At 56.7% G+C, this 24,320-nt stretch overlaps 1 protein-coding gene across 1 annotated transcript in view; it reads right to left on the reverse strand.

Annotated features, from left to right (window-relative positions):
• The window catches only part of PRRX2 (paired related homeobox 2), a 47,121-nt gene extending 23,295 nt beyond the window's left edge, over positions 1 to 23,826 (reverse strand). Inside the window, exon 1 of the mRNA XM_055324827.1 lies at positions 23,391 to 23,826. Within this exon, the coding sequence (XP_055180802.1) occupies positions 23,391 to 23,658 (268 nt within the window). The 5' untranslated portion in view covers positions 23,659 to 23,826. The remainder of the gene's footprint in view (positions 1 to 23,390) is intronic.
• Positions 23,827 to 24,320: the final 494 nt, after the last annotated feature.

Consider the following 24,320-nt stretch of genomic DNA (forward strand, 5'->3'; position numbering starts at 1 on the left):
TGGCACAGAAATATCACCCTGCTAGGTCATGTTGGCAAGGCAAGTTGTGCTGTGAGAGAACAATTATTTTTAAAATGGTACCATGAGGGGCATCTGGGTGGCTTAGTCAGTTAAGTGGCTGCCTTTGGCTCAGGTCATGATCTCAGGGTCCTGGGATTGAGCCCCATGTCAGGCTCCCTGCTCAGTAGGGAGCCAGCTTCTCCCTCTGTTCCTTACCTGGCTCATGTTCTCTCTCTTGCTCACTGTCTCTCTGTCTCTCAAATAAATAAAATAAAATAAAAGATGCCACCATGAGAAAGTTTTTTTTGACAAAACTAAATTATAATCAACCTGATTTTTAAAAAACTAGGTCAAAGACCTTAAAAGACACCTCACTGTAGAAGAGAGATGGAGACAGCAAACAAACATAGGAAAAGATGCTCCACATTACATGCCATTAGAAATGTTAAGTTAACACAACAACGATGGGCAGCCCCGGTGGCTCAGCAGTTTAGCGCTGTCTTCAGCCCAGGGTGTGATCCTGGAGACTCAGGATGGAGTCCCATGTCAAGCTCCCTGCACAGAGCCTTCTTCTCCCTCTGCTTGTGTCTCTGCCTCTCTCTCTGTCTCTGTGTCTCTCATGAATAAAAAAATAAAATCTTAAAAAAACAACAACAACAAGATAACCACCACATGCTTACTAGAATGGTCAGAACCCAAAACACTAGGAGCACCTGGGGGGCTCAGTGGTTAAGCGTCTGCCCTCAGCTCAGGTCATGATCCTGGGGTCCTAGATCGAATCCCACATCAAGCTCCCCATAGGGAGCCTGCTTCTCCCTCTGCCTATATCTCTACCTCTCTATCTCTCATGAATAAATAAAAATAAAAACCTAAAACAAAAAACCCAGAACACTGACAATACCAAATGCTGATGAGGATGTGGCACAGGGGGAACTCTTGTTCATGGCTGATGAGCACGCAAAATGATATAGCCACTCTGGAAGACAGTGTGTCAGTTTTCTTATGAAACTAACCCTACTCTTACCATATGAGCCAGCAGTCACGTTTCTTGGTATCTACCCAAAGGAGCTGAAAATGTATGTCCATACCAAAAGCCACAGGTGGATGTTTCTAGCAGCTTCATCCCTTGCTGCCCAAACTGGGAATCAACCAAGATGTCCTCCAGGATGGGAGCAGATAAACTGTGGTCCAGCCAGGCAATAGGCTATTATTTAGTGTTAAAAGAAAAGAGCTATTGGGGCACCTGGGTGGCTCAGTCAGATAAGCATCTGACTCTTTCGGCTCAGGTCATGATCTCAGGGTCTTGAGATCAAGCCCCAAGTTGGGGGTCCGCACTCAGCAGGGAGTCTGTTGGAGATTCTATCCCTCCCTCCCCCTCTACCCCTCCTCCTGCTTGTGCTCTCTCTCTACCAAGAGGAAGAAAAAGGAGAGGAGGAGAAAGAGGATGAAGAGAAGAAAGAAAAGGAGAAGGAGGAGGAGAAGAAGGAAAAAAAGAAAAGAAAAGAAGAGAACTATCAAGGCATGAAAAGACTTGAAGGAACCCTAAGTGCCCTCTACTAAGTGAAAGAAGCCAATCTGAAAAGGCCACATGCTGTATGATTCCAACTATAGACATTCTGGAAAAGGTAAAACTATACAAACAGTAAAAAGGGGTTGCCAGCCAGGGAAGGGATAACAGGTGGAGCACAGGATTTTGAGGGCAGCAAACTATTCTGTATGATACTACGATGGGAGATGTCTGTCATCCTCTATTTGTCCAAACCCTATGGACTGGGTGACAATGACGCACCAATTTAGGTTCATGAATTTTAACAGTTGTGTCACTCTGGCACAGGGTGTTGAGAGTGGGGAAGACCATGTGTGTGAGGGGAGGGGTCATAGGAACTCTCTGTACTTCCTGCTCAATTTTGCTGTGAACTTGAAACTTCTAAAAATAAAATAAAGTATTAAAAAGGGAAAATAAAAAGGAAAATAAATTAATTCTAGCCTGTGGTGTGCTGCGAAATGGTAACAACTGGTTCTCTGTGAGGAGGGACCCTGGATTTATGTTTGCCAATCCCTGGGGTATAAATGCTTCCACCATGGCCAGTTTCTAGCTACAGTGTGACACTCATGAAGGTAAAATCAGGAGGGCATGCACAGAAGCACACCTGGATACAGTATTTGCACCGTCCAGGTGCCACAGATGTGAATAATCCCAAGAATATGAATCATAGTAAATGTAGTAAAATGATAAGAGGTGAGTTTTTAAGTATATACTGCTTTCGTTTTAAATATAGCTTGTGCAGGGATGCCTGTCTGCCTTTGGGTCAGGGCAGGGTGCTGGGATCAAGTCCCACATAGACTCCCCGTACGGAGCCTGTTTATCCCTCTGCCTCTCTCTGTGTGTCTCTCATGCATAAATAAAGTCTTTAAAAATAAATAAATAAATAAATAAATAAATAAATAAATAAATAAATAAATAAATAAATATAACTTGTGCAATTTAAACTTATATGATGGGGGGTCAAGCCCCCACATCCTGCTTACATGGTCGCCAGGGTTCAGATCCTTCCCAGTGACCTGACGCAATGCAGGCGTCTAATATCACCTGTTCTGAACACCTGAGCCTCTCTAAAGTGAGTCATTGCCTCAAACGTGTCAGAGGAAACTCAGGTTTCATACCGATTATCAGGGGAAGAGGGGTGCACGCCTCCAAAACAGAGGCCCGGCGGAAGGATGGGCTGGGTACAGTGGGAGGGATGGAGGCAGCCAGGTGGAACAGGGGTCCTAGCTGTAGGTGCTCAGCACAATCCCTGGGTGGGGATTTAAAAATAATGCACCCATCCCCACCCATTCCCCCACCCTCAAGAGTTTGACTCAGGGCTGGGGCCTGGCCATGAGTGTTCATTGAGAACTTCCAAGTAAAGCTATTGTGCAGCCGGGGTTGAGAACCACTCACTGACAATGCCAAAGGCATGGTCTTGGGGCATCAGACCAGCCTCATGGAGCCCCAGACCTAGGGCCACAGCCCACTTAGCCAAAATGAGCCTATTTCTCCAGCTGCAAAGTGGATTGTCCCACATGATAACTTGGGTGGCCAAGCACCACGGTGCCAGGTATAAGGTGGGAGGACGTGAAATGATGGAATCTGTCCTCACCCATGTGTGGGCCAATCCCCACGTGCAGGGCCCTGAGCCAAGCACACCATCCTGGGAGATAAACACCATCACTCATTCCCCTTTTACGGATGGGGGTGGCCCAAGTCTCAGGAACAATGAGGACCTGTCCAAGGTCATCGGCTAGCTGGTAGGCAGAGTCAGGATTCAGACCAGATTGGGCAGGCTTCTGGCTCTAGACATGAGTGCCCAGGGAGCCCAGAGAAGACAGGAAAGCTGAAAGAGGAGAGATTTGGAGGGGAGGTGGGGGTGTGGCAAGGAGCACAGGAGTGTCTCCCTGTGCCAGGGGAACAGCCCCCCTAAGCCACAGGCCTCTTGGAAAGCAACAACGTGCATACTTCACCTCCTTCCTGTGAGACCCTCATTGTCCATAATGTCTGGGGAGTCTCAGCAGAGCAGCTACTTTCTGTGCCATTCTATGAATGAGAGAGGGGTGGGGGGAGGTATGCTAAACCCAAAGCCACTCGGGCAGACAGCGGTGCAGCACGGAACTGTGAACTAGACACTCCTCCTTGTCCTACAAGACCCTACATGAAAAGCCCCCCCTGATGCCCAGAACCCCTCGTGCATGTGTGCTTCAGCCTCCTCACGACTCGTTTCTAGGCTTGGGCTCCTGTCCTGAGTCTCCTAGGCTGTGAGCTCCCAGCTGCCTTTTCGGGCCCAGAGTGACTGGACAGAGGTAGACAGAGCAGCAGCAATGTGGGCCCTGGGAGCCACACATTTCTCCTTCAGAGTCCGTTAGACCCTGTCCTGACATCGACAGAGCTTCTTGGAGAAAACATGAGGTTGATATGCTATTGTAGTTGTTTGGGGAGCGGGGAGGAAGGCACAGAGGGAGCGGCAGAGCAGGAGGTGGGCAGCTCACGGTCCATGCCAACACATGGAACCCAGGTGGAGGGTGGCTCTTCACATCAGGCGACCCTTCCAGCCCTCAAAACCCTCTCTCATCCACCCTTAGAGATGGTGCAAGGAGGATATGGTCATGACCTTGCTTTGCAAGAGGGGAAACAGGTCCAGAGAGTCGATGTGGCCTGCTCAGGCTTGGCCAGCTGGGATCTGAGCTAAAGGCTACCTGCCCGGGATCCCTGGGTGGCGCAGCAGTTTGGCGCCTGCCTTTGGCCCAGGGCGCGATCCTGGAGACCCGGGATCGAATCCCACGTCGGGCTCCCGGTGCATGGAGCCTGCTTCTTCCTCTGCCTGTGTCTCTGCCTCTCTCTCTCTCTTTGTGTGACTATCATGAATAAATAAAAATTAAAAAAAAAAAGACTACCTGCCCTTAGTGCCTGGGCCATGTTACCCGTCTGCTTCCAAATCTCGAGTGACTATAATAAGAGTACCCTCCCCACCGGGTTGTTGTGCTGATTCCATGGACTCGGGTACAGTGGCCAAATGGGGCTGCAGCAACCAGGCTGCTGGTTCTCAACCTTGGCAAATCATTTCACTGCTCTGTGCCTCAGTCTCCCTGTCTGGGTAACACATCATTCATGGATTGTTGTGAGGATTCTGCAGGGTGATGTCTGGAAAGAAGTCAAGATAGGGAACCCACAGGTGTCACTATGGCTGACAAGCATAAGGTTGGCCTTCTGTACACCTCACCTGTCTGGAGCGGGTGGGTTAGACAGGCCAAGCTCCCTGCCAGCCAGGAGGCCCATCTTGGTCCCTCTCTTGCACAAAGCCTCCCTGAATGCCCAGCGTAGCCCATGTCTACAGGCTCCCAGGACTGAGGAAGCAACCTGCTCCCCACCAATCACGTGCCCCCATCCCCCTCTGCAAGGGTCTGCGTGACGGGTGGCTGTCCCCCAGCCAGCATCAATCAAGAATGGAAAAAAGTTTGCAACAGGTTGGGCACATTTGCTTAATTCTACCCTAACTGGGACCTGGCCCCCACCTGGGCAGCTCTGATTTCATTAGCATTCTGCCCAGACCCTCCCCCTACCAGACCCACCAAGGCCCCCTGCTCACAAAATCAGGCCGCTGGAGTGCTTTCAGAGAGGAGGGGAGGGGACCCCCGGCGGGGAGGGGCCACTGATTGTGAAGACAAAGTCTGAGCCTCCCGAAGAGCAGGGATCCTTTGTGAGTGAGCAGACGCCAAGCCAGGGTGAGGCGCCCTCTCAGATGTCCACCCTTCCCTGGCACAGCCCCGACAGCGAGCACCTTCTGATGTTTTGTGCCTCGAATGCCTCACTCTCCTCACCCTGGTCCTGAGCAAGACCCAGAGAAGAGCCAAAACGCCAGACCAGTCTGGATCCCAGACTCAGGGCCTGACTCCTTTCCCAACCGAACCTCATCTGGTTTCCTGCTCACCCCCTCCACAAACCTCTCGCCAGCCACACTCTGTCACTTTCTGTCTTCACACTTGCTGTTCCCTCTGGCTAGAACACTTTTCCACCTTTGCCTTGAAGCTCAACCCAGGCTTCACCTCTCACCTTAGGCACCACTTCCAATAGGAACCCCACCACACAAAGGCTTGGGGGCCTGTCTGCCACCCCCAGCCACCTTACAGTCATCAATTAAACTCCCCTGGACCAGACCAGCCTGTTTCCCTCTATCCTTCTCCGGGGTTGTTTGTGTTGACAGTGGTGCCTGGCACAAGGTAGGTGCTCAATAAACACTGAATGAATGCATGAATGACTCACAGCCCAGCTCTGTTTAGCCCTTAGACCCACAAAACCTAAGGTCCAGGAGCCTTTTACTCTTCTTCTTCTTTTTTTTTTTTAATTTTATTTATTTATTTATTCATGGGAGACACAAAGAGAGAGAGAGGCAGAGACACAGGCAGAGGGAGAAGCGGGCTCCATGCAGGAGCCTGATGCAGGACCCGATCCCAGGACTCCAGGATCATGCCCTGAGCCAAAGGCAGACATGAGCCACCCAGGGATCCCCTCTTCTTTCTTTTTTTAAAGATTTTATTTATTTATTCATGAGAGACACAAACACACAGGCAGGGGGATAAGCAGGTTCCCTGTGGGGAGCCCGATGTGGGACTCGATCCCAAAACCCCGGGATCACGCCCTGAGCTGAAGGCAGATGCTCAACCACTGAGCCACCCAAGCGCCCTGGCCCAGGAGCTTTTTAAAGGCCCAGGAAAGTGGAAGACCCAAAATACATTTTTTTTTATTGGTTCCAGAATACAATGTGGCAGGGTAATTAACCGATGGGTAATGACATGTTGGCCACACATGATGGCATGGCAGCTGGACAACCGAAATCCACCACCACTCTTGGCTGTGGATAAAGTGTATTTGCCACGGAGGGTTTTTAAAGGGAAGGGGACGGGGACACTGCTCCTGGAAGGGGGTCCTGTGCCCAGCAAGACCCTAGCACATCCAGCTCCCAGGCAAGGGCAGTGACCGACCTCTGCTGAAGCTACCTCCATAGCTTCCCACCACCAGCCTTCAGCCCAGGATGCAGACCGCTCAGGTTCTTCGGGAGCTGGACAGACCCACAGGGCCAAACAGACACACTTAGCCCCAGGAACAGTGGGGTGTGGGGCCTTGGTGACACAACTGCCTGTTGCTGGTGGAAGGGGATAAGACGGCAGAAGGGTGGTCCCAGTGCCAGCTGCCCAGGCCAGCTGGACGGATGTTGGTTGCTTTGAGGGTCATGGTTGAGACAGTGGCCCTGGAGTGAGCCCAGGCTCCTCCATCCACAAGGTAGGTGACCTTGGGAAAGTTACTTGACCTCTCTGAGCCTTGGCTGCCTCGTCTATAAAGCGGGCATATAAAAGTCCCCCTGTGAGTGTTAGGTGAGATACTATGTGGAAAGCATGCAAAGCAGGCCCCAGTGCCACTTGGGGAACTCTTCCTTATAAATGTAAGCTCTGTTATGCCAGACAGCGACCCTTTGGAGAGTAGCCTCCCTCTCCGTCCTGGTCCATGGGGTTCAGGTGCAGGGCAAGACCCTGGGCGAGGGATATTGGCTGCTCCCTTATTTCAGCCCTGGATCCCGTAGTGCCTGAAGTCCCGCCCTGGATTTTTTTAGTTAAGCACTTCACTATCTTACTTTTGCTCAAGCCACTTGGGGCCGTTTTCCTCTCCATTGTAGGTGACAGTGCTGACAAGCACACAGCTGGAGCCTCTCCTACACCCGGACCTTCCTCCTTACCCTGGCAGAACTAGAGACATGTGCTCCCCATGGGGGCCACCCCCTCCCCACAAGTACAGCACCAGAGGACCCCACCTCTGGAACTCTGTCTCCTCTGCCCCCAGCCTTGCCCCTGCCCTGTGTGCTGCGTGTCGTGGGCCCCTGTCCCATGCATATGGGGTGTGGATCTTTGCAGCCTGTTCAGAGGGGCTCTCGTCAGCCACAGCACAGCACCATGGGGAGAGCAAGGATGAGAGGGCTCCGGGGTCCCATTCCACCTCTGCCAGGTGCTGGCTGTGCAACCTGGGGATGGCAGCTCCTGTCTCTGAGCCCGAGAGGGGCCCCTGTGCATCAAAACTTGGTGGAATTTACCGGCACTGCAATTCATCACTTGTCTGGGTCATTACCAGCCAATTCCCTACCTCCCGTTATCCGGAAGCTCCTAAAGGCTGATGGGTGGTTTCCGCCTGGTGCCTGCATTTGGTACAGGGCCCAAGAAATATCTGTTGAGTAGAGGAACCTCTACTTCTCACCTGTAAAATGGGAATGTTGGTAGCCTTCTGTAAAGATTGGCAGGGAGAGACTGTGCCCCGGGCTTAGGCCCAAGTGGGAGCCTCCTCAGGGAGATGATCTGTCATGGTATGAAGGGGGGTGCCACAGGGGTCCCTGTGGACAGTGACTTCACCCGCAGAAGTGGTGATAATGGGGAGTGGCAGGGACAGGCAGGGGAAGGGGGGAATGCAGGTAATGGGCTGAGGTCTCCACTGCGGGCTGGAAGCTCTCACCCTCCCCCTGCCCCCGGGCTGCTCCTGACCTGACCTGCTGTGCCGGCCCAGGCTCCTGGTGGTGCCGTGTCCACGGCTGGGTAGCACTGCGGACGGCCGAGCAGTCCCCCTGGGTGGACATGGCCCCTGCTGAGAGCGGGGTGGACACTTTGCCTGCGCCCCCTCCCCTCCACCCCGCCCCGAAGTGCCAGCAGACAGTGTGGATAAACAAGCTCCATGCACCTGCCCGGTCCCTAGAGGGGCTCAGGGTGGAGGGAGAGTTGTCGCCTTAATACGGAGCTGATTTGGGCCGGGACAGTTTCTGTCTCTTGCTGGGGAGAGGAGGGACCCTAGGGATCAGCAGCTGCCAGGGGTGAGGCAGGGACCCTAGGGACCCACATGGGCAGTGATGAGGCAGCAGCTGGCCATGTGCCAGTAACATTCGCCAAGTGCTTCCTCCTTCTGAGTCCTCACGACCCACTTGTCATTATCCTTCCTTTGCAGATGAAGAAACTGAGGCCCAAAGGGGAAAGCCCTGTGCCCCAGGGAGCCACTTGGGCCTGGTCTGACTCACCAGCCCCACTCTGGACCTCCTCTCCCTGGGGCCCTCTAGACACACAAGGCCACCAGGACCCAGCCCTTGGCTATGAACTCCTCAGAACTGCTGCCTCCCTCACGGGGGCCAGGCTTCCTCCTCCTCCGAGACCTGCCTGTACCAGGGGAAGATAGAGATGAAAACCTGTTGCGCAGAGGACCCCGGTTTGAAGAAAGCAGCGAACATTCACCATGATCTGTGGAGCTCAAGAAGCTGCTAGGGAGCTCTCCAGAACCCTGAGGTTCTTCTGTGGGGGCTCTGGGCTGGCCCCTGGGTGCCAAAGGAGATACACCCCACCCCTGGCCTCTTTGGAATAGGGCTTCCTCGGCTTTTCCCCCTCCTCCCTGCCTGGGACTCCCTCCCATGCCGTCTGCCCTGTCCACGGACCCACTATTCACTTAGATTTCCATCTGGTTCTGGTTTTTGAGAGATGGAGGCGGGGAGGGTTTCGGGAGAAGCTGAGAGCCTGGCACCGGTAGAGGTAAACCTGATACCTTAACTTATTTTCTTGGCTCCCCAAGCTCTGTGCATTTCCCCCTGCCATCTGCCTCTACAAACCCAGGGCTGCTTGATCAACATGGAATCTGCTTCTGATGGCCGCTTGGACTTTGGGGTCATGGGCAGAGAAAGAAGCCAGCATCAAGAGCAGCTTTCCCATGAGTGCAAACACCATGTCGAAACCAGCTCTGCTGGAGCCTGGGGATCAGTTGAGTATGCCTATGTGTGTGTGTGTGTGTGTGTGTGTGTGCGCGCGCACGCATACACACACGTGTTCTAGCTATGTGGCAAGAACCCATCTGTAATCCCTGAGGGAGCATATCTGAATATCTCAGCCTTTCTCCCCGAGCCACCATCTTATCCACAGACCTTCTAGAAGTTGCAATTAATCTCTAATTTGAATTTTTAACCTCAAATGCCACATTATAAAAATAGTTGTGTTGTGTTTTATAGGCAGTATTTGTCATGAAATTATACATGGTTACAATTTGTGCGGTGGAAAATAAAGCAAGATGCTCATTCTGCATGGGAGTAGCAGTCTGTACCAGCCAGGCTGGGGCAGCAGTAAATCAATGCTGTCCTTCCAGGGGACCCTAGGTCACCAGGCAAGGTCATATGTGTGTGTGTGTGTGTGTGTGTGTGTGTGTGTGTGTGTGGTGGGAGGGGGGTGCCCAGTGCTAGATAATCTGTCCTCTCTTTGAAAATCATAGTTAGGTACCAGCAAAGGTCACTAGAGCTAGCTCCTGGGACCCAGAGCTCTGGTCCTAATCTCAGTTCCTTTTCCTGCGGGGCCTTAGGAAACCTCACCCTCCTTGGTTTTTCCACCTGTGAGAGGGCTTGGAGGTGCTAAGCTGTGCATCTGCCCCCTGCTCCCAAGCATCAGAGAGAGTAAAAGAGAAAACAGATTGGCCAGGTGGGCATAGCACCGAGCCCCTGCCTGCCTCGTTTCATCAACTCCTCTGAACAACCCATGCCCTGGGTGCTATCATGACACCCATTTTGCAGATGCAGGACTTGAGGCCAAGGAAATAAGACACTTTCCCAAGATCATCAGAAATCGGGGTGAGGTTGACGCCAGAATCCCACAGCCATGCCAGGCCCTATCAGCAGCATGTCCTGCCCCTGAGGAGATGGGGGGCTCACTGGAACTCTCTGGGGCCAGCCCTCTGTTTCTATACCAGGGTCACCATCGAGCTACACAGGGGACCAGGGAGGCTGCCCCTGTTCCAGACTCCCAGCCCACCTGCCTGGGTCAAGCTGGAGCCTCTGCTCCAGCACCATGGCACCCCTTGCCCATCCCTTCCTAAGCAAGCCTGGAGAGGCTGGGTGAGGCTTGAGTGAGGCTCTGGGCCAGCCAGGCTGGGGAACATGCCAAGGACAAGGGCCTCAGACCTGGCACCCCCATGTTCTCAATACACAGTCTATCTTTCAGAGCCTCAGCCTCCGTGTCTGGAGAAAAGGGCCAGAAGACTACCGACCTCCTAGAGGATCTGGGAGGAATGAATGAGATGAACCACGGAGGGTTTAGCACATACTAGCTGCACAATAAAAGGTTCTGACTTTTGGGATTTCAGTGATGATGATGCTGAAGGTGAACACACCCACACGTCAGCCAGCTCCACTGCCCTGACTCAGCCACAAGCATCCCACGTTCCCTCCATCCCTCTGGGGATGCAGGATTTGTAGTCAGATGGCCTGGGGCAGCCTTCCTTGCCTAGTTTGCAGGTCTGCTAAGGAAGCTTCCATCTCAGGGTCATTGTGTCCCCTGTGGCACGAAGCCCTAGTGTTGGATCCATCTGGCAGATGGCAGGTTAGTGAGCCCCATGCTGGTAATAGGACCTGTCCCGTCTCTGGTTCTGAACAGCTCCTGGAGCCTCTCCTCCCCAACTTGGGATCTCGGATCTCAGGGCCACTGGACCCAGGGCAGCCAGCTGGGGCTTGTGATCAGCTCCTTTGGAGAAAGGGGCACCCCGGAGGCTCTGGGTATCCAGGACTCCTGCTATTCCCAAGTTAGCCACTCATTTCCCACAAAACAGGGAATACTGGCTCACCGAGCTACTGGGAAGGCCTAGATGCTCTGCACACTCCAGACACCCACAGACAAGCAGAAAGTGCTCTAACAGCTCTTAATACAACAATGACAAGTCTTAGACCAGGCCTTGCTCACTGGATCACTCCCACGGTGCTCCTTCCTCCACTCCTGGAACAGCCAATCTCTTTCTCACCTCTGAGCCTCTGTATCTGCTCTTCCAGCCACCTGAAGCACCCTTCCCAACCTCTTCTTTTGGTCAACTCCACTCACCCTTTAGGTCCCATCTGAAATTCGGCTTCCTCCAGGAAGCCTTCCCTGAACCTCCAGACCAGGTAGGGGGTCTGATTCTCTGTTCTCATAGCAGCCGGGGCGTCTCCTTCATGGCAGGGACCATACTTCCCTTGATCCCTACCGGGATCCCAGTATCCAGCCCACACCTGCCATGGAGTAGGTGCTCAGCAAATATTTGTGGCAGGAAGGAAGGAGGGAAGCATTTGCAGGATGCCTCCCTCATTCTTCCTCCCCTAAGAGAAATCAGGCCCTTGAAAAGGCCGCTGTCTCAAGAGCACTGCTCAGCCCAGACCTGAGTTCACCACAACAGCAACAGTTGCCTGAATCAATGACCTTGCTTTCAGCCACGTTAGATCTTTGCCTTTCCTTTATTCCTTCCCGGTGAAACCAGAGCAGTCCTTCTTGTCTCCAGCAATTTCCCGCTTCAAGCCCTGACACTCTCCCCGCCTGGGGTTGTTGTGGCAGGGCAGCTGGCTCTGCAGGAGAGGCTGGCCTTCCAATTAAACCACGATGTCTCTTGGAAACACGAGATTCCCAAAAGCTGGGGTCCCTCCGGGTCCCTCCCTGGTCCCCCCCACCACCCGGCCCAGCCCCAGTCTCTCCATCACAGCACAGCCCAGGGTCCTCCTGCCTGACTGCTATGGGGCAGGCTCTGCACCAGGGTGTCCCTGGAAAAGCAGTGCCTTCCTCAGGGCACTGCAGAAGTTTCCAGGTAGGAGATGGGAAGAACAGTCCCTTCCTGGCAGGGCCTGGGCTGCTTCCAACAAGAGATGGCTGCAGCTCCTTGGCTACCTGTGGTCCCAGCATGGGGTGGCCAGCCTTGTCCCTAGACTCTGGGGATCACTGCATGTGTCCTCTGTGGCTTTGGGCAGTCACTTTGCCCTTCTGAGCCTCAGTTTCCTCTTCTGTGAGATGCCAAGCTGGGAGCCAGGCAGATGTGAAAGGCTGGACAGAACCACAGGCAGCATGCTCCAGTCCCTGGAGGTGAGGGACCAGGGTTCGCCTGTCCCCTGGGGTTTTCCCAGCACGATGTCTCAAAACACACGTGTGCCCTGAATGAATGGGCTAATTAATGAATCCCATCCAGTGTTCTTGGAACTCCAAAGCAAAGTGTCTCTTGGAAGGGGCCTGGGGAGGTACGGAGTTTAGCAGTCTCTCGGGGGAAGGCAAAAGGCCTGTTCTCTGTAGCTTCACCACAAGGGGAAACAGGGGACACAGTGCCAAGTTGTCTTTTCTCCCACTGTTGGGATGTTTTTCTGGACGGCCCTCCCCTGGTGTGGGAGGCAGCCTTTTCTCCTCTGGGTCTGGGGCCAGAGGATGGTGCTCAAGGTCCCGGAGAGGCAGCCAGGTCTCCTGGCCCCCATCTGGGAAGACGTGGCATCTAGAGGCCTCTCTGGCTTCCAAGCCCATGGGGCGAGTGGTGGGGCTGGGAGGGGATGCGGGGCCTCAGGGAGGGCAGGCTCAGCCTGTGCTCAGGGATGAGCTGGTCCTCCTCCATCAGCTGCAGGGAGGGGGCTGCAGCAGGAATGCCCAAGGTGCTGGGCATTGTGCCTTTCACTCTGCATCACAGGGTCTCGAAAAGGAGGTAGACTTCTTGGGGCACCTGGGTGGCTCACTGGTTGAGCATCTGCCTTTGGCTCAGGTCATGATCCCGGGGTCCTGGGATCGAGTCCTGCATTGGGCTCCCCACAGGGAGCCTGCTTCTCCCTCTGCCTGTGTCTCTGCCTTTTTTTTCCATGTCTCTCAAGAATAAATAAATAAAATCTTAATAAATAAATAAACAAGCAAACCTCGCTTCTCCACCCACCATGTAGCTTGGGCAAGTTACTCAACTTCTCTTAGCCTCTGTTTCTCCAACTGTCATCATAACTGGAGATGCCCTTGCTAAGCATCACTCCAGCATCCACTTGCACTCCGCTTCAGCCTCTCCCCAAATCTGTAAAGCCAACCCGCACGGAGGCACGGGTCTTCTCCTCACTGGCCAACAAGGCGCTGAGAGAGAGGAAGAAACCTGCCTGGGCGACAGGGCTGGTGTAGAGGACTGCAGTGCCCTGTCTCCATGCAAACAGACCCTCGGATGACTCCTTGTCATCAGCAAGAAGAGAATGGGGTGGGAGGAGGGGGGCCCCCAGCTTCCATTGGGTAGGGGGTGGCCAGGAGGCCCCGGAGGGCCGGGGGGCGAGGGGCCGGGCTCTTCCCCGGGGCCCACACCCACCCTGGGAGGGGGCGGCCAGAACCCAGGCCCCCTGCCGCCCCGCTAGCTGGACCTGCCGCCTGTGGCCCCATCTTGAGAGCATTAGGGGCTGCTGTTAACAGATGTTTTCTGTTACGTGTTATTTGTTAGTCTAATGAAAGGAGGTGCACTGGCTTTCAAGACCTCGGCGTTCTGCGGGGGTTTATACGGGAGGCGGCCCTCCCCGGCGGTGGAGGAGAGGCCCGGCCCCTGCCAGGCACGCCCGCGGCTCCCGCTTTGATTCGGCGGGTTGCAGCCATCCGCGTGGTAATTCCAGCTCTGGTTAAATGTCACTTTTAATAACGCCATCTCTGGTGTGGAAACGTCTGCGCCCACGGCAAGACGGGAGGATGGATGGGGAGGGGGAGCGGGTGGCGTACAGTACCTGGGGCCAGAGCAGGGGCTGTCCCTGCCCACCCCCCACCCCCCCGCCAGAGAGCAGCAGGTGGGCAGGGGACCTTCACGGGGATGGAGTGGCGGGGAGCCCAGCTCAGCAGCGAGGCTTCTGACCCCCCACCCCGTGCCCCCCTGCTGACAGCTGGAGGGAGTCAGGATGCCTGAGAGGGAGACCGAAGCCTTCCCCTGTGGCCACATCCCCGCCCCCCTTCAACCCCCAGAGCCGCCTTGGGCTGGTGGTATTCAGTAGGTGCTCAAAGAATGCTGTGGATGGTCCACAGCAATGGCTTTCTCCTAGACTGAGGTCAGGTCTCTGGGGACGCCTGGCAGCTCCCTGCCCTCCTGGACACTGGACCCTTTCAGGTGCTTCCTTGGCTTCCCATGGAGGCTCCACCTGGCCTCTCCACCCCACACGAGTACCATCTTCCACTCAAGCCAAGGAAGGTGGTAGAGGAGCAGAGTTGGTAGAAAGGGCCTTTGAGAGTGCAGAGCTGCTCACCCTGCAATGCCCAGAAAGGACTTGGTAAATGCAGATGCCCCAGCCCAGGCCCCATGGAGTGTCATTCCATGGGTTGCAGCAGAGCCTAAGAACATGCATCTCAAATAAATAAATAAATATTTAAATATTCAAATAAAATTAATTTAAAAAGAACATGCATTTCAACCAGCTGCCAGAGTGATTTGAATGCAGTGATTTCTGGGACCACCAGAAATTGTTGACAAACAGATGGTCCAAACCCCCTGAGACCAGCAAGAGGCCATGGCTGGGGCCCCACCTACTGCCTCCTGGGCAGCCATCTCACAGAGGTGACACACCTTCACCTGGTCAGGGCTCCGGCAACCCAGGTGCTGGCTCAGCTCTGGGGTGGAAGAGGCCTCTGTGGAAGCCTCCAGGTCTCCCTGCCTTTTCACTGCTCCGCACCAAGGACCTTCCCTAGAGCCCACAGTATGCCCAGCGGCCCCTGTCCACCTCTTGACCGCCAGGCCCGCGCTTCTCTAGAACTCCGTGCACCCACTGCCCCCCAAACCCGAAGGTCCCAGCAGCCCCTTCCATGACAGAAAAGCAGAATGGATCACAGGAGGGGCCAAAAATAATGCAGAGCCTGCTTCATCTTTTAGGATGCAATAAAAGATATCACCGGCTGTAAAGTACCCCATGTGGACGGCACCTGTCATCGCAGTGGCCCCTCGGAGCCAGACTGGGGCCAGGCAGCTTCCCAGATGTGTAAGGGACACAGACCAAGGGGCACTGAGAGCATCAGAGTGGTTTAGTGACCTCGTGGTCAGGACATCTTGAGGTGCCCTGACTCCTGGGCTCTGGCCAGGGTGGGCCCTGCCCTCGCTGCCACCAGCAGGCCCATGTTCCCAGGGAGGCCATGGACTCTTCTGGGCAGCAGCCCCTGGGTGAGGAGCACCTTGCCACATGCCCCTGGGCCCACGTGCCCCTGCTTAGCCCCGGGAGCATCCTGACTGCTCAGCTTGGGAGCTGGACGCATAACTTTCCTCCCTGTCTAAACAGGAAGCTCCCAGGGTGCTCTCCTACTCACCACCTCACAAAAGGCACTTAACCCTTGGCCTGTTCCAGAGCCTTATGGCTGCTCACTGCTCACTGGCCGCCTGCAGCCGCCCTACCCACTAAGAGCCTGGACTTGGTCATGTGGGCCAGACTGGAGCTCTCACAAGGAGGTGTGAGTGTGTGGGTTTGGGTTTGAGTGTAAGTGTGTGCAGGTGCATGTGAGTGTGTGTTGATGAAGGGGTGTGTGTATTCAAGTGACTAGGTTTAGGTTTGTATGTGAATGTGTGAGTGGGGTTCTGTGTGTGAGTGGAGTTGGGGGGGTGAAAGGGTTTGTGTGTGTGCATGTGTGCCAGTTTGTGTGTGGGTGAGTGGGTTGTGTGTACGTGAGAGGGCATGTGTGATTGGGATTGTGTATGTGTGAGTTGTGAGCAGGTTTGAATGTGAGTGTGATTGTGTGTGTGTGAGAGTAGGTTTGTGTGACTGTGAGGTGAGCGTGTGCATGAGTGTGTGTGCATGAGGGTGCATCTCTGGTTGTGTGTCTGGGAAAATGAGTCTGCCATGTGGTTCCCAAATGCCAGCCCATGTAGGTCTTCACTGACCTACCACAAAATGAGAAAAATAGGGGCAATTTGTGACTTTTTAAAGCTAGATAAGGTCAGTTTTGGGGACCAGTCTTTCCCCTGAGATGCTGCAGGTTTTTCTCTTGGATAAAAGGACCAGAGACAGCAGGACGGTGGTTGTTGTGAGTACATGGCTTTTCTGGGCAACTTCGTGCTAGTCCCTCTCCGCCCCTGGAAACCTCACCAGGGCCTTAAATCTTAAAGTCTAGGCAGGCGGCAGGACCTCAAGGCCTGACACATAGTTAGCACTCAGGAAAGGATAATGGAGTGAGTGAGTGAGCAAGGGTCCTGGGCTAGCCTGGGAAGGAGTGAGTGAGTGAGTGAGTGAGCAAGGGGGCTGGGCTAGCCTGGGAAGGAGTGAGTGAGTGAGTGAGTGAGTGAGTGAGTGAGTGAGCAAGCAAGGGGGCTGGGCCACCCTGGGAAGGAGTGAGTGAGTGAGCAAGGGGGCTGGGCCAGCCTGGGAAGGGAGCCATCCTATCGATGTTCCTCAGGGTCAGGGACCTTCCACTGCTCTCCTGGGTCCAGGAGACTGGAGACGGCCTGCGGAAGTGAGGCAGGTCATTCTAGATGTTTGTGGGTGGGAGGGGTAGAGGACCCCCCACTTACTTCCCACCTTCCCAAACCCAAGCTGGGCAGCCCCCAACACTGCCAGGCCTGACCATCTCCCACAGGCCTGTGACCAGGGGACCCCTCCACTGAGTGCAGCCCACACCTGCCCAGGGGTGGGGGGCATCCCCAGCCAGACCACTCAGCATCCCAGGGGCTCTAGGGATGGCTTCCAGTAGTGGCAGAGAACAGGGGCCAGAGCAGGACGGACAGGGGCTGGAACCCTACATTCACAGGAAGATGTGACCTTGGCAAGTGGCTTGTTTCCCCCCCACATAAAACGGGGATGATAAAAGGACCCACTTCCACGGTGGGATGACAACAGGGGTGAGGCAAGTGGAGCCCTGAGTGGCGCACAGTGAGCACTCGGCGAACGTGCCTGTGAGGGTCACTGGCCACTCTCACGTCACTGGCACGTCCCTCTCAACTCCCACAGCTTCCAACCCCACCACAGCTCCTGGCCAGGTCCCAACCCTGACGTGCCATTTGTAGGATGTGTTCAGGGGACCCACCGGCTCCCCCTTAAGTCACCCCCAAGACTCACTTCTACCTAGGGCCAGACACTGTTTTGCCTCGTCCATCTGACCTCACATTCCTGCTCAGGACAAGCCACCACAACCCCTCCTTCTTGTCTTTACCTATTTAGAAACCCTGAACATGGCACAACTGACCCAATGGCCCCACTGTGTGCAGCCCTCAAGACCTATCCCCTCCTGCCTCTTTGCCCCCTTTAGTTCCCCAAACAAATCCCATGCCTCCCTTCCTAGCAGGGAGACCTTGGGCAGGTTGCTTTGCCTCTCTGGGCCTCCAAAAAATAGGGATGGCAAATCACCAGCCCTGCCTGATGCACAGGGTTGCTGTGAACATCTCAATGAACTATAACGGAGCCCCTTTACTGAGCACCTGCTGCGTGCCATCTCCCATGCCCACTCAGGGCTCAGCTCACCTATAACAGAGACATCGCTGTCCGTGGTCCCATCTCATGGATACCAACACTGAGCCTCGGGATGCTTTCTGGGCCTCGCGTGCACCGTGCAAACCGGCATTATCGCTACCGCTCCAAAGCTACTTTTCCAGAGTCTTCTGGGAGGGAACACCTCCAGCCCTGTTGAACTTCTGCCCATGGGGCAGGGCCCTCGTGGGGCACTAGCTGGTCCAAGGTTCCTGTGCCACACCCTCAAGCTCCACGCAGATGATCTATTAGAGGCATGAGACCACCCTGGAGCTGAGAACAATGCACCAAAGCAAGAACCCACCCTGCTGACAAAAAGCCAGAGAAGCAGCCCTCCCACCAGCCACCCTGGTAGGCCCAGCAGCTCTCAAACTGAATTTCCCTGGGCTCTCAGCTCCTGGGCCTGGCCCCTCAGCCTCTCTCTCATCCTCCTCCTCTCTTCCTGTGCAGGGCATGTGCCAAGGGCTGCCCTCTCTAGGCCCTGCCAGGACCCAGACCCCGGGGACTCCACGTTCCCAGGGGGCATTCTCCCAGCCTGGATCAAATCACAATGAAGGACAGGAGGGGGCCTCTCTGAACATCTGTGTCCTGCCTCCCATTGTTCAGGTGGCAACTGAGCCCAGAGAAGGGATGTGACATGCTCAAGGTCACACACGGAGGGGGCAGCAAGAGCCAGGGCCCACAGCAGATGGCTCTGCCCCACAGCCCCCCAGAAATGGAGGCAGGGAAAGCAAGGGGAAGAGGGAAGAAAGGCTCACTCTGGGCTCGCTCTGAAGAGGCACGGCTCTGGCGAAACCCTTCTGTCTGCCCTGCACCAGCCAAGCTCCTGTCCGGGTCACTGGCTTCCACCCCACAGGCTGCGCTGCCACCTATCACAGCAAGCTGGAGAGGGAGGCGGCTGAGTCCTGAGGTCAGCTGCGGAGAACAGTGTGACAGGTCCTCAAAAAACTAAACATAGAATTATTGCATGACCCAGCAGTTCCACTTCTGGGTATAAACCCCAGGGAAGAGAAAGCAGGGGTTTGAAGAGGTATTTGCACGCCCACATTCACAGCAGCATTAGTCACAACTGCCAGAAGGTGGAAACACCCAAGTGTCCATTGGCAGATGAATTACAGCCGAAACATGGCACACATGCGTATGCACACATGCACACACACACGCACACATGCTCCCTGGAATATTACTCAGCCTTCAAAAGGAAGGAGCTTCTCGCACCTGCTGCCACGTGGAGGAACCTGGAAGATGTCACGCCGAGTGAAATCAGCCAGACACCAAAGGACAAATGCTGTGAGCTTCCCCTTACACAAGGTCCCTAGAGTCGTCGGCTTCATAGGGACAGAGAGGAGAGCGCTGGGTGCCGCGTGGAGGGAGGGGGATGCAGAGTTAGGGCTTCACGGGGGCAGAATTCTACTCTGGCAAGATGAAAACGTCCTGGAGACGGACAGTACTGAGGGTTGCACAACAGCGTGAAGGTGCTTTGTGCCCCTGAACGGTGCACTTAAAAATGGTGAAAGTGGGAAATCTTCCATTGGGCATATTTTAGAATAAACATTTTAGAACCTGAAGGCAAGTCTGCCGATCCTAGAACTCAATGGTCCCTTCGAGTCCTCTACTCAGACACTGGGCCCTTCTCGCCCATCACTGGCAAGGGGAAGGGGCAGGTCCACACCCCAAACCAGGTTCACCCTTGGCTTCCTGTCCCTGCATTAGCAGATGTGTCTGGAGGAGCAGCTCCGAGAAGGGTTCCCCAGCCTCCCCTGCCCGGGGGCTCCAGCCTGTGCCCCCAGCTTCCGAGCACCAGGCTGCCCTGACCCTCTGGGAAGTGGATCGCTTGGTCCTGAGGTCTCTGAAAAAGGTACCAGCCCTGCAAAGGCTAGGGGTTGGGGTGCTCCCAGGCCAGGGGGCCTCTCCTGCCTGGCTCCAGGGGCTTTGTTTATTTTCCCAGTGTGTCCGCATCCCTGTTTCCGCCCTGCCCACAGGAGGGAATGCTTTAAAGAAAATCTCAGTTATTAATGTGGTTTCTTTTGTTGTAAGTCACTGCAAAGGCAGCAAACGAGGGTTTATTTTCCTAACGTGCTTGGCATAGCTCAGCGCCCGGCGCAGACTTCAGCGTTTGATTTGGGAGGAACGTGAGACCCCGGTTTGCTCTGAGTCACCAGCGGAGCCACAGCCTCCAGGCCAGTTCCGGGGGCGCCTGCTCTGGGAAAATCATTGGCAAGAATAGGCTACATCTACTGGTGGCTTTGTGAAAACAAAAGAGAAAAAAATATTTTAAAAAACATTTTTTGAGCCTTGCTATCCTGGCATATTTGAAAATGTATCAGTTTTCTAACTCATGAGTTTCCCCATTAGCCCCTAATTTTTAATAAGGGTCCCTTCTCATCTCTCTTTGGTGTCCATTACTTTCTTTGGACCCAGGAACAGCTCCAGAAGCCACAGGAAAACCCACTTCTGAGCATGTCCAAATCTTCAGCGAGGCGCCAGCGCACCTGGCAGGCCCAGGACTAGGGGACAAGGTCACAGCCCAGGACCTGTGCCTGCTGGCTTGGGGTCCAGAGTCCCGGCACTCTGAGGTTTAGTTGTCCCATTAGGGAAGGGGTCCAGTGACACAGGCTGGGCCCACCGAGAGGTTCCTTCTCTCCCACTTTGGAGACTTCAAGACTCGGGAATCCACAGTGAGTGGCAGTGGGAGGGGGTACCTGCCAGAGACAGAAGGATATGGAAGGAGAGCAGGAAGCTGGCCTCTGCCCTCTCTCTGCAGGCCCAGACCCAGACAGTGGGGCCGAGGGATTCTCGAAGGTCAGGCCGGCCACACAGTGCCCCCGCCTCTGCCGCCCTGCCTGCCTCTCCAGGGGAACTCTGCCTGGCAGCGGGCACCCCTGGAACACGCCCAGTTGGCCTTGGGGAGATGCTTGACTCTATATAAAACATTTGGATTTCATGGACTAGTGATTTGCTTTCAATCTAAGGAATGAGTATAGGGTTACCTCCTTTTAATTTTGCCAAGTAAGGACATTAAAATAAAACAATCTCCAGTTATGATCCCTGGTTCATACAAGAAAGGGCGTTTTAACACCAAAAGCCAGGAAGAAGGATATAATCCCAAACACACAGAATCCTTTAAACTGAAACATGCAGCTTCCCCAAGAACTCTCCATATTGTCCCGTCTGCTTCACTTTTCAGAAGTCTTGGAGAAAATCTCCCCGTGGGCCAGAAGCATTGAGCTGGATGGACTGCACATCTCCAGGTGGCTGCATCTCCAAGGTAGGAGGCAGCCCTGGGTGCCCTGGGTGAGCCTGGCCCGACTCTGCCTGCAGCCCCTCTGTCTCTCCCAGATGAGGGGAAGGAGATGCCCACCTCTGGGGCGGATCAATGTTGCTCTCATCCAGTCCCACCTGACCCCAAACCCAAGGCCTTCTCAGTTCTAAGTTGCCTGCGTGCCCTGGGGGGGTGGTACGGAAACCTCACCTCAGGAAAGCCCCACCAGGGCTCCTGTTGAGGGTGGCTGGGCCCCAGGGGGCTGCTGGGGAGGCCCACTACCCACAGAGGTGCTTGGGGGCTGCCAGTGGCCCGGTCCAGGGGCTGTGTCCGCAGTTGACACAAGCTGTTTTGGAACTCCTCAGAAAAACCCTGAATTTGGAAACCTTCTACGCTGTGTCCAAGAGAAGCAATGCCTTCCACTGTCTTTCCCCACGGCTGGGGGCCAGGGTGGAAAAAGGCACCCAGCCCCTGGCCAGGACTGAGTACAGAAAGCCTGTGCCTCCTTCCCTCCTCCCCCCTATCACCCCTGCATGCCTCTCTTCTCTCCTCTCCTTCCTTTTCTCCCCCGGTTCTTTGCTTCACCTTCAGTTTGCTCCTCCTTCTCTCCCTACTCCCAAGGGGGCCTCCCAATTGTCAGGGAAAAACCAGAGACCTCTCCTCTACCCTTAGGGAAAGCTGGCTCAGAGCCAGCCCCTCCTCTCAGGAACAAACTCAGGCTGACAGAGCACCTCTCCTCTTGCACCCGGAGGCACGCCACCTGACCCCCGATCCACTGTTTTCCACTTCCACTTTTCCATCAGGGAACTCCAACTCCCAGGGCTGGGTCTGCCCACTTCGTGCTCACCCTGGAGGGTGCAGAGAGATGCCAGTCCGCTGTGGCTGCTGGGCAGTGGGCACCACTGGGAGGGGGCCAGGCAGCACTGGATGCAGCTGGCGCCAGCTGGGTGCTCTCTGGGGCGCAGCTGTGTGTCAGACATGCCTCACGTATGCACGTGCTCCTGGACAAGGTTTCAAATGAGGCTGAAGTTACCTCAGTTTTCCCCTGCATCTCCTCTCATCTGCAAAGCAGGGCATGCAGCCAGCTGGGGCTTTCAGCTGAGACCTGGAGGCTGGTGCTGGAAGTGGGGGTCCCCGGGAGCAGGTGGGAAGGCCACTAGAGTCAACTGGGTGACTTTTTTAGGGGCCCAGAGCCTCTGGTGGCAGGCCAGCCTACTCTCCAGAGCTACGGCCCGAGCTGTGGTCTCAGCCACCCCACCTCCTCTGCAGGCTGTAGGTGAGCTGTGGGGACTCAGGGCTCTCCTCTGCCCCATGAAACTGTCTAGGGAAGGAAACCTCCGCCTTATCTTTATCTTCTCCTGCTCTAGCTTCCCCTCCCCCTCCTCACCAAGGGCTCTGGCCCCTGTGATCCAGTGTGACTTTCTGGAAAAAAAAAAAAAAAAAGCCACTTGGGTGGGTTGTTTGTTTTTAAAGCCCTTTCCTTTCCTGATGACCTTTCACCTCGGCAGAGGAGAGAGGCCTAGCTGACTCCTTGAGGTTGGGCCATTCCACCTAGGAAGCTGCTAGGGGGGGCAACCTGGGTCTGGTGGGGGGGGGGCAGGCATCGCCTCTCTAGCCGAGGAACCCATCTTAAGACCTAGCAGTAGCTGGAGTGGGATCGGAGGAACCAGGAACCGGGCAGAGCTCGAAACCCGGCTGCGTGCCTCGGCTGCTCTGCCCCTCGGAAGCCTCGGGTTCCCCAGCCGCGACGCGGCAGTCATCACACCCACCTCCCCGGCCGCGGCTCGGCAGCGCGCCGCGAGGGCCGCCCGGACCCGCACAAAGGCAGCACGCTACCCCCGTTCCCACGACTGGCGGCGGAGTCCCCGGCCGGGCCCCTCCCCGCGTCGGAGGCCCACCCCGAGGGTCACAGACAGACGACCCCCAGCGTCCGTCCGCCGCCGCGGGGCCAGCCCGGCAGCCGCACCCCCGCGGGCCCCGCGCCAGCGCCCCGGCCCCCGCCCCACCCCGGGACCCCCCGGACCCCGCCCCACCCCGGGACCCGGGACCCCCGCCCACCCGGGACCCCGGCCCCGCCCCACCCCGGGACCCTGGGATCCCCCGGCCCCCGCCCCACCCCGGGACCCCGGGACCCCCGGCCCTGCCCCACCCCGGGACCCTGGGACCCCCCGCCCCACCCCGGGACCCCGGGACCCCCCGGCCCCCGCCCCGACCCCGGACCCCGGGACCCCCCGGCCCCCGCCCCACCCCGGACCCCGGGACCCCCCGGCCCCCGCCCCACCCCGGGACCCCGGGACCCCCCGGCCCCCGCCCGCCGCGCGCCCCGCGGGCCCCGCGCCTCCGTTCCCACGCCGCCGGCCCCGGCCCCCCGCGCCCGCACTCACCGTCCTGCGGCGCCGCCTCGCTGCCGCTGCTGCCGCCGGACGGCTCCCGCGCCGCGCCCTCCCGCGCCTCGGCCCTGGCCACGGGGCGCGCCGCCAGCCGCCCGGCCGCCGCCACCTCCTCCAGGTCCAGGAGGTGGCTCACCGTGAAGTTCTTGCGCGCCTGGGCGCAGTCGCCGGGCCCCAGCGCGGGCGGTGGCGGCGGCGGCCCCGGGCCCAGCGGCGGCTTGTCCAGGGCGAAGGCGGCGGCGGCGGCGGCCGCGCTGTCCATGCCCGCGAGGGCCGCGGGGTCGCGGGCGCGGGTGGCAGGCGCGGTGGGAGCGAGCGCGCCCCGGCCGCCCCGCGCTCGGCCCCGCTCCCGCCGCCTCCTCGCCCCGGCCGCCGCGCGGCCCGCCCGGCGCTGACGTCGGGGAAGCAAACTTTCTCCCTCCCCTCCGCCGCCTCGCCCGCTCCAAGTTGCTAGAACGCGAGCTCCTCGGGCCACACGCCCCTTCTTGAAGCAGACCTCGCCCCGGCCTCTCCTCCTCCCTGCGCGGCGCCTCGCCCGCCCCCACCCTGCGGCCGCCGGGAGGGAGGGGGTCCTGCGCGGAGTCCGGCGGGAGGCTGGGGGAGGGGAGAGCGGGAAGGAGGGGGTCGTCCCTGCACCCTCCCCACCCACATCGCCAGGAGGGGGAAAGCTCGGGGTTTGGGGGTTTGCTGAGTCCCCCAACAACTGTAGGGGGAGGCGGTGGTGGAAGGAGCGGCCGCACCCACCGCTCGCCCGCCACCCGCGCCCCTTCCATTCACAAATTTCTCCTCGAGGGTGAAGGGGGGCGACTCAGAGACGCTTGACTGGGAAGAGCCCAACTCCCAGCTCCACCCTCGGGCCCCCGTGCACCCCAACTCCTTCCTAAGCTGCCGGAAAGAAGCCGAGGTGCACTTCCTTCGCTCCAC

The sequence above is a fragment of the Nyctereutes procyonoides genome, unplaced genomic scaffold (assembly GCF_905146905.1).
Source record: "Nyctereutes procyonoides isolate TBG_1078 unplaced genomic scaffold, NYPRO_anot_genome, whole genome shotgun sequence".
Lineage (NCBI taxonomy): Eukaryota > Metazoa > Chordata > Mammalia > Carnivora > Canidae > Nyctereutes > Nyctereutes procyonoides.